Source organism: Capra hircus, chromosome 24 (genome assembly GCF_001704415.2).
Source record: "Capra hircus breed San Clemente chromosome 24, ASM170441v1, whole genome shotgun sequence".
NCBI lineage: Eukaryota > Metazoa > Chordata > Mammalia > Artiodactyla > Bovidae > Capra > Capra hircus.
In genome coordinates, this window is record NC_030831.1 from 49,170,277 (window position 1) to 49,180,639 (window position 10,363).

General features: G+C 38.2%; 1 protein-coding gene across 3 annotated transcripts in view; it reads right to left on the minus strand.

Annotated features, from left to right (window-relative positions):
* Positions 1-10,363, minus strand: part of DYM (dymeclin) — a 392,550-nt gene that overhangs the window by 242,513 nt on the left and 139,674 nt on the right. For all 3 annotated transcript variants that reach the window (XM_018039568.1, XM_018039567.1, XM_018039569.1), the window contains exon 9: positions 4,280-4,462. In XM_018039568.1, the coding sequence (XP_017895057.1) occupies positions 4,280-4,462 (183 nt within the window). The remainder of the gene's footprint in view (positions 1-4,279; positions 4,463-10,363) is intronic.

Here is a 10,363-nt window from a genome sequence, read left to right on the forward strand (position 1 = left end):
CTAAACTAAAACATGACTACACTTGATAGTATATTTGAAATTTGCTAAGAGAATAGAATTGAAATGTTCTCACACACACACACACAAAATCCCCCACAAAAAGAAACACAAAAACCCAACCCAATCCAACCCAAACCAGGACAATTTATTTCTTGGTACTATCTAAACCACAGCTTTCCAATGATTATAAATATATGAGCAAATACCATGCAACAGAGTGGCTTTTTTTAAGCCAAGTATTAAAAAAAAAAAAAACCTAAACTAAGTCATGTAGTTTGACTCCATTACTATTTTTGCATTAATACAGCTGAATTAAATTGTCAATAAAATATAAACTTAAATATATCTATGGAGGTAGGTTAAAAAAAAAAAAACCTCTAACACATATAATTTAACCATGACATTGAAATGCTTTGTTTTGTTATTAATACCAAAACTAAACAGCCATTAGTCCTAAATAAAAATATCCAGAGACAAACAGGAAATCCTCTTGTAAAATAAAAGTTAAAAAGACAAAACAAAACAACTGCCTTGAAGTTAATTTTTTTCAAATGAATTATCAGAGCTAAAGTATTCATCTATGCAATTAATCCATTTATGAAGAAAGCGGCTAGGATAATATATAATTTAAATAACAAAAATATTAAAATCAGTTTGCTCAACACTGTCTTCTATAATAGACAGAACATGCCAAATCTAAGACAACTACTGGAAAACTTATAAAACATTTTTGTTTAAAGGAAAACTGAAAACTAATTGACTACAACTACTAAGAAACTTTTTTTAAGTAGAATTACTGAAGTGACGAAAAGCATAAATTACAACCCACACAGGAAAAATTCTTGATATTCCAAAACTGACATAGTCCCTCTCCTACAGTTTACTGAATTTGCTTAAAAACTGAAGCAAGCAAGGTTAGGAAGTTAAAAAGGAGGTAAAGTTAGGTTAACTGACTTAAGAGAAAATTATAGCTTCAACAGATAAAATACTAGCACAAGACAGCACAAAGAACAATATTTTAACATGTTTTAACAAGTAAGCACAAAGAACTTTTTTTCAAGACACAGAACCACTAGCAAAACAAAACAAACACACACACACAACACTCTTCTAACATTTCCAGAAGGCGTGCTCTTATGGAAAAGAAACGTGTACCAGAAAAGTCTTTGATAGCACAGCCCTATGCTTCTCAGATTTTCCTTTCTAAACTTTACATTTGTGAGAATAATGTACCTAAAAATATCTTTAACAATATTACAAAATGCCCTCACTTTTCCTCCACATTCAAAACACAAGATTATTTTGTCAATCCTAATCCTTGTTTAGTACTTACTCTGTATTTTTGACACATACAAAAGTAACTGTTTTGTTAAGATTGACCTATATTTTTGCAAGGGATGGAAAAAGGAAAGGCTGAATATATTAAGGATGCAAATATTACACAATCTACAGAAGACGCAGTGTAGGAGGGTCCTGAACATAGTACTCCTCCTTACAATGGCAGTAAAACAACAAGTTCACCAGACTGACTACAAATGGAATACATATGCCGTGTGTCTGTTACTAGCTAGTAAGTACTGTGAACCAGCCATTATACTGACAGCTTTATCCATATTATCCCTTATTTAACCTGTATGACAATCATGTCATTACTCTGACCAGTTTTAAGAAGTAGAGGCTTACAGAGATTAAGCAACTTGTTAAAAAATTTATTTATTTTAATTGGAGGATAATTATTTTACAATATAGTGATGGCCTCTGCCATACATCAACTTTTCCAAGAACATTCCAGATTGGCTCCTGTTGTTTCCACCACATTATACTGTTTCTTACAAAAGCAGCAATAATTTAGTGAGTCTGTCCTATGATAAATGCTCACTTAATTCTTATAAAATCTTATGAGCCAGAGATTATAATCCCTGCTTCATTAATAAGGAATCTAATACTTAAAATAAAATCTGGGATATGACTCCTTTAGGGTCAGTCTAACCCTAAAGCCAATGTTCTGAATCACTATATCACAGTCTCTCCAAAGATGACTCTTAAAAGTTCAACCCTGAACAGTATCCTTTGGTTGGCACAGTAAAAGTAACAACAGCAGGTACCATATACTGAACACCTGCTATGCTGCCAAGTCCGAGCTAATTATTTTAAAACCTTACCTTGTGCAGTACTTACACAAATCCGATTAGGTGAAACTATCTTCATTTTACTGAAAAAGTCATTGAGGCTTATCGAGATAAGGCCTGATATTGGCCTGATAATGAGATAAGGCCTGATAAGGTTTACTGTGAAAGGCTTGATAGCTCTGAAATAACAGGAGTGTGACAGGAACTCAGATCACCTTGCCTCTAAAACTTCCTTTTTTAACCCTAAAGTCACACTGTCACTAAGAAGAGTACAGAAATGAGAATACAAAATACTATTAGATACATGGATTTTCATTTCTTTTCTTTTTGGTTGCACTGCATGACATATGGGATCTTAGTTTCCCAACCAGGGATCAAACTTGCGCCCTCTGCATTGGAAGTGCAGAGTCTTAACGACTGAATAGCCAGGGAAGTGTGAGTTTTCGTTACTTACCTATTAAATTGTTAGAGACTCGCATTTGTGCGCGTGTGTATCTGCTCAGTCGTGTCCAACTTTTTGCAACTCTAAGGACTGTAGCCCACCAGGCTCCTCTGTCCATGAGATTTTTCAAGCTAGAATACTGGAGTGGGTTACTATTTCCTACTCCACAGGATCTTCCCTACTCAGGGATCGAACCTGCAACTCTTGCATCTCCTGCATTGGCAGGTGGATTTTTTTACCACTGTGCCACCTGGGAAGCCCTAGACAGACACACATATCCCCTGCAAATAAAAATGCCAGAATTGACAAAGGCACAAAAACTGGCACATTCATCTGCTGTCTATAAGAGACATTCTAGCACAGCTCTGGAAAGGAACAAGCATAGGACACCAGAAGCCTTGAAAGTGTTCCCATCCAATAGCTGCGCTTCTAACCCATCTTAATTACACTAGTGTTGGATACATTTTGAAAACCTAGCTACCATATTAATCTTGCTTTAGGAGTGTAACCTTTTGATAAGTGATTACTGTTTCAATATGGAAATATCTACGCATGCTCTACTTCAGGGTTTGGCGAATGACAGCCCACAGACAGCCCACCACCTGCTTTGGAAATAAAGTCTCACTGGCACCCAGCCTTGCTCATCTGCTTATGTATTACCTGTGCTGCTTTTATGTGCTTCCCTAGAGGCTCAGCTGAAAGAATCCGCCTGCAGTGCAGGAGACCCTGGTCTAATTCCTGGGTTGGGAAGAACCATTGGAGAAAAGATAGGCTAATCACTCCAGCATTCTTGGGGCTTCCCTGGTGGCTCAGCTGGTAAAGAATCCACCTGCAGTGCAGGAGACTTGGGTTTGATCCCTGGGTTGGGAAGACCCCCTGGAGAAGGGAAAGGCTACCCACTCCAGTATTCTGACCTGGAGAATTCCATGGACTTTTTAGTCCATGGGGTTGCAAAGAGCTGGACACAACTGAGCGACTTTCACTTTCTTTCTATGCTGCTTTTATACTACAAAGTCAGTTAAGAGGTGGGGTGACAGAGACCAGAAGGCCCTGCAAAGTCATCTGCACCTTTGCAGGAAAAGTTTGCTAAGCTCTGTTATTATTTTTAGTTCTATAAAACTCTAACTGGAACACAGACTTTAAATAAAAATTTTCAAACAACATATCATTTCCTGGTTAATTCCTTCACCTAAAAGTAGGACTATGCGCTAAGTCACTTCATTTGTGTCCAGCTCTTTGCAACCCTATGAACTGTAGCCCGCCAGGCTCCTCTGTGAATGGGATTCTCCAGGCAAGAATACAGGAGTGGGTTGCCATGCCCTCCTCCAGAGGATCCTCCTGACCCAGGGATTGAACCTGCATCTCCTGCACCTACTGCACTGTAGGCAGATTCTTTACCACTAGTGCCGCCAGGGGAAGCCCCAGTACGTAGGAAATGGGGATCTAAATTAAGCCCATGCTGGCTTGGTTATCCTGGAAAGAAATGCAAATATAAATAGATATAAAGAACCGCAGTTATCATCTGAAATTTACTTGACCTTCCTGAGAATACGGACATAAAATTTAAGTTTTTCTCATCTTAAACCAATATGAAAATACACAAATTGACAGTTATCCCCACTGCTGAAAAACAGTAAACAATTTGGGGTAAGCAATACCCTCTTTCCTCATTAGAAAAGAATATTCAGAGTAAAAAAGTACCACAAACCTTGTGTGTTCTTAAAAGACATGATGGCCTGTCTGTAGGGGTTTGGCGCATCTGCAGCATCTGTCAGGTTGGCCAGCACCAGCAGAAGCAGAAGACTCTGGTTGGCCAGAGGGGAAGAAAGTTCTGAGGCAGCGGCCACTTTGCTGCCCACGCCACCCAGAGTGAAGACAGTCCAGAGTCCAGCTTGAGAAGAAAACACACAACTGAAACGTGCTGGGACTAGCAAGATGAATCTATTTATGTACAATACTGTATACTTTCTCATATTCTAAAGTTTTAAATAATACTCTTTTTTGATTATGAAAGTAAAACAGGTCCATCATTTGGAAATTCTCATATTGCCCATGGACATAAGACTTCTAAAGACTATCGTTTCCTGTTCCCATAATTCCACTTCCACTTTCCAAAGATAATCAGGATATTATTGTTTCTTATATACCTTTCTCAGTTTTCCTTTACATATGAAAACATATATGCAATTATAAGAAAATTTCATGTACAACTTTATACCAATATTTTTGAAAACCTAAGAAAAATATGCATATCTAGGAAAATACAAAATACCCAAATTGGCAAAGACAATGAAAGTCAGAATGGATAAATAACTTCAGAAGAGTGTAAACCAGAGTCAAAGAGCCAACTTTTAAAAACAAACCAAGTCCAAATTTTTATTTTACAAATAAGTCTACCAAACCCCAATGTTATATATATATATAATATATTACAATATTTCTCATATTATATATACAGTGACAAAGTACAGAACAAGAATCATAGCTATATACTCACTTGACAAGGCCAGGAAAATCTCCTTGATACTGAAACTGGATTAAAAAATGCATTTAATCACATTAAAAACAAAAAACTTAGGAATAAACCTCAACAAGAGGTAAAAGACTTATTGGTTGGAGGTTCCTCAGAAAACTAAGAACAGAATTAGCGTATGATCAATTCCACTCCTCTGCATATATCCAGCTGTTTTTGTTTAGTCATTAAGGCATGTCCAACTTTTTGCGACCCCACGGACTGCAGCACGCCGGGCTCCTCTGTCCATGGGATCTTGCAGACAAGAATACTGGAGTGGGCTACCATTTCCTCCTCCTGGGAATCTTCCCAACCCAGGGAGCAAACCTGCACCTCCTGCACCGGCAGGCAGATTCTCTGCCTGTGAGCCTCCAGGGACAGGCACACACACCGCTGTGCTCACAGTGGCACCATTCATGATAGCCAAGACATGGAAATAACTGAATGTCCATCCACAGACAAACAGAGGACGAAGATGCGGTACATACATAAAATGGAATGCTATTCAGTCATAAACAAGAATGAACTAATGCTATCTGAAACAACATGGCTGCAACTAGATATTACCATACTAAGTGAAATAAGTCAGAAAGAAAAAGACTATCACTTATATGTGGAATCTAAAATATGACACAAATGCGTCTATCTATGAAACAGAAACAGTTACAGACATAGAGAAGAAACTAGTGGTTGCCAAGGGGGGATGGGTGAGGGAAGAATGGAGTGGGAGGCTGGGGTTAGTAGATATAAGCTTTTACATATAGAAAGGATAAACAAGGTCCTACTGTATAGCACAGAGAACCATATTCAACATCCCATGATAAACCATATGGAAAAAATATTAAAAAAAAATAATGTGGGTATGTGTGTGTGTGTATATATACACACACACACACACAATTAAAAACAAACTAAAAAAATAAGTGATCACTACACACAAATTTATTCAAAACAATGTTCACAATATAGTTGGGAAATTTGAGGCATTTAATAAGAAAAGCAAAATTATATAAGAAAGTACAACCAATAGCCAAATATTATTTGCTTTGGGACTGATTTGCTGTTTATCTTGACATTTTAAAAAATTTCCAGTCACTTCCTTCCACTCAGAGTCTGCTCCGTAACTACCTACCCCTATATCCACCACTGTGTGTTCCAGGATTGCAAGCAAAGAAAAACACAACTAGAAAGTTCAATCGGCAGTAAAAATAATCACAAAATGCTCTCCAAGGTAAAATATAAGTTTTTTTTTTTTTTGGATTCTCTTCACAGCTGCACATCTTCATTACTAGGAGAAATAAGAGTCGACTAGCCCTGGACAAATTTAACAAACAAAATTCTGATTCTCTTTTAACAGAACTTCAAGTCTTCTTTTTTTTTTTTTTAACCCCCTTCAAGTTTTTCCAAGAGGGCTGTAAAGCTGCTTATAATGTCAGACAAATGAACATTTTATTGAGAAGCTCTCCCACCCCACCCCCTCCCAACATACAGCCCTCCTTCCTTATTCTGGTAAATATCACTGCCATGTGGCTTTTCCTTCCTTATAGGGAAAAGCGAGGCACCCTGCCATTGCCTACATTGTAGTTTAAACTGGCCCATAATATTGGACTAAAATTCTTCCAAAAGTTCGTTTCTTTTTGCTGATCCAAGCCTCTGATCTCTGACCCAAGAATCTTAGTGGAATTGCATTTTCCTGCTGGCAAAAAAAAGTTTCTCTCCACCAGAAAAATAAGGGAAAGTTACAGTATATTTCCTTCTGTTCTAAAAACCAAATTAAGAATGATCTCCAAAGTTCTTTAATTGTATCCCTCAGGTCTCCAAATAAATGCTTAAAAATTCATCTAACTAAGAGTACTGAAATTAACTAAAAGAAAAAATTAAGTGTTGGTGATTCAACCTTTTAAAAGTAGTGACTCAAGATTATTTATCCTTAAGAATAAAAGTGTGAGAAAAATATAAAGTGTGACAAAGTGAAACATCAGTAAAATAATAATCAAAGAAAAAACAACTCATTTTAAGAAATTTTGAACTCAAGCTATTAAGACAATGGAATTAAGGTAAATTACTTTCTTCACATTACTAAACATGCCACTTGCCACACTACAACTGATTTCTTACATCTAACATCTACATTATAAAACACTAATTATTCAAGCAAAACTATACCAAAAACACATGATAACATACTGTACTGTCTTCCATAGCTATAAAAATCTGATAAAAGGGTCACATTCATATATTTGAGCTGTAATCCTGTAACAAAACAGGTATCATGAAGAAATTAGGAGAAAGCAGGTCAGATAAATACTTATGAAAATTCTGCTAGAGACATTTCAATCAATACAGAAAAAAGGGTAATCAGTCAGTAAATAGGCAGCGAGTACCTAATTACGGTTAGGCCCTATGCCAGGTAAAAAAAAAACACAAACAAGAAAAAAATCATACTTTGTCTCTGAGGAGTTTAGAGAAAGGGGAAGCAAATATTCATATCAATTTTAATTGCCATCATGATCCAACAAATATACCTAACTCTTAAGGTATCTATACTTTTCCTCTATAAGTGTAGTGAAACAGGGAAGACAGTTTTGCCAAGGAAGTCACTGAACAAGTATTCCAGGACGGACATTGCTGCTGCTACTGCTGCTAAGTCGCTTCAGTCATGTCCGACTCTGTGCAACCCCACAGACGGCAGCCCATTAGGCTCCTCTGTCCCTGGGATTATCCAGGCAAGAATACTGGAGTGGCTTGCCATTTCCTTCTCCAATGCATGAAAGTGAAAAGTGAAAGTGAAGTCGCTCAGTCATGCCTGACTCTTAGCGACCCCATAGACGGCAGCCCACCAGGCTCCCCCGTCCCTGAGATTCTCCAGGCAAGAGTACTGGAGTGGGGTGCCATTGCCTTCTCCAAGGGCAGACATTAGGGCAGAGTAACTACCTGATCCCAATATCATGCTCTCTTTCCTTTTATTAATAAAACGCCCTGATGTTTAGCTGGGCAGAACTACACTTCCCAATCTTTCTTACAGAAAACTATGGCCACATAACTAAATTGCAGCCAACAGGATGTGAGTAGGAACAGCACATACAAGTTTTAGATTATATCCTTAAAAAGAACTTATTTTCTCTTCCAATCCTCATGCTTCACATGTGCAAGAACTCAGGTAGAGGGGTGGGCAGGCAGATTCAGCTTTGTGCATGAGGATACGACCAAGGGAATGGAAAAACAAGAGAGAAGGAACTCTACTCTCTGAATGGCCTCAGGAAGCAAACCTGCCTATACCCCTAGACTAGCTTAGACTTTCACATGAGAGAAATGTAAATCTTCTATTTCTTTTTATGCCACTGGTATCTGATCGCTATTAGAAGCCAAACCAGTGCCCTAACACAATTAAGTGTTGTTGTTTAGTGCTGTCAAGTCCAATTCATTGCAATTCTGTGAACTGCAGCACCTCCAGGCCTCGCTGTCCATCACCATATCCCAAAGCTTGCTCAAACTCATGTCCATTAAGTCAGTGATGCCATCCAACAATCTCATCCTTTGTTGCCCCCTTCTCCTCTTGCCCTCAGTCATTCCCAGTATCAAGGTCTTTTCCAATGAGTCAGCTCTTCACATCAAGTGGCCAAAGTATTGGAGCTACAGCTCCAATTCAGAGTCGATTTCCTTTAGGATTGACTGGTTTGATCTCCTTGCAGACCAAGGGACTCTCAAGAGCCTTCTCCAACACCACAGTACAAAAGCATCAATTCTTCAGTACTCAGCTTTCTTTACAGTCCAACTCTCACATCCATACATGACTACTTGAAAAACCATAGCTTGGACTATACAGACCATTGTTGGCAAAATGATGTCTGCTTTTTAATATGCTATCTAGGTTTATCATACCTTTCCTTCCAAGGAGCAAGCTTCCTTTAATTTTGAGGCTGCAGTCACCATACACAGTGATTTTGGAGCCCAAGAAAATAAAATCTGTCACTGTTTCCACGTTTCCGCATCAAGTCTAGCCATAAAGTGATGGGACCAGATGCCATGATCTCAGTTTTTTGAATGTTGAATTTTAAGCGAGACTTCTCACTTTCCTCTTTCATCCTCATCAAAAGGCTAAGGTCCTCTTAGTTTTCTGCCTTGAGAGTGGTGTCATCTGCATATCTGAAGTTGTTCATAATTTCTTCTGGCAATCATGATCCCAGCTTGTGAATCATCTAGCCCAGCATTTTGAATGATGTAAATCTGCATACAAATTAAATAAGCTGAGTGACAATATACAGGCTTGACATACTCCTTTCCCAATTTTGAAGCATTCCATTGTTCTACGTCCGGTTCTAACTGTTGCTTCTTGTCCTGTGTACAAGTTTCTCAGGAGACAAGTAAGGCAGTCTGGTAACCGCATCTTTTCAAGAATTTTTCACAGTTCGTTGTGATCCACACAGTCAAAGGCTTTAGGGTAGTGAATGAAGCAGAAGTAGATTTTTTCTGGAATTCCCTTGCTTTCTCTATTATCTAACAGATGTTGGCAATTTGATCTCTGGTTCCTCTCCTTTTCTAAATCCAGCTCGTATGTCTGGAAATTCTCAGTTCATGTACTGATGAACCCTAGCTTGAAGGATTTTGAGCGTTATCTTGCTAGCCATGTGCAATGAGTGCAACTGCACGGTAGTTTGAGCATTCTTTGGCATTGCCCTTCTTTGGGACTGGAATGAAAACTGACCTTTTCCAGTTCTGTTGTCACTGCTGAGTTTTCAGAATTTGCTGACATATTGAGTGTAGCATTTTAACAGCATCAACTTTTAGGGTTTTAAATAGCTCAGCTGGAATTCTATCACCTCCACTAGCTTTGCTGGTAATAATACTTCCTAAGGACTACTTGACTACACACTCTAGGATGTCTGGCTCTAGGTGAGTGACCACACCACTGTGGTTATCTGGGTCATTAAAACCTTTTTTGTATAGTTCTTTTGTATATTCTAGCCACCTCTTCTTAATCTCTTCTGCTTCTGTTAGGTCCATGCCATTTCTGTCCTTTATTGAGCCCATATTTGCATGAAACGTTCCCTTGTATCTCTAATTTTCTTGAAGATCTCTAGTCTTTCCCATTCTATTGTTTTCTTCTACTTCTTTGTGTTGTCCACTTAAGAAGGCTTTATCTCTCCTTGCTATTCTCTGGAACTCCGCATTCAGTTAGGTCTATTTTTTCCTTTCTCCTTTGCCTTTTGCTTCTCTTCTTTTCTCAGCTATCTGTAGGGCCTCCTCAAACAATCATTTTGCCTTTCCTTTTTGCGTTTC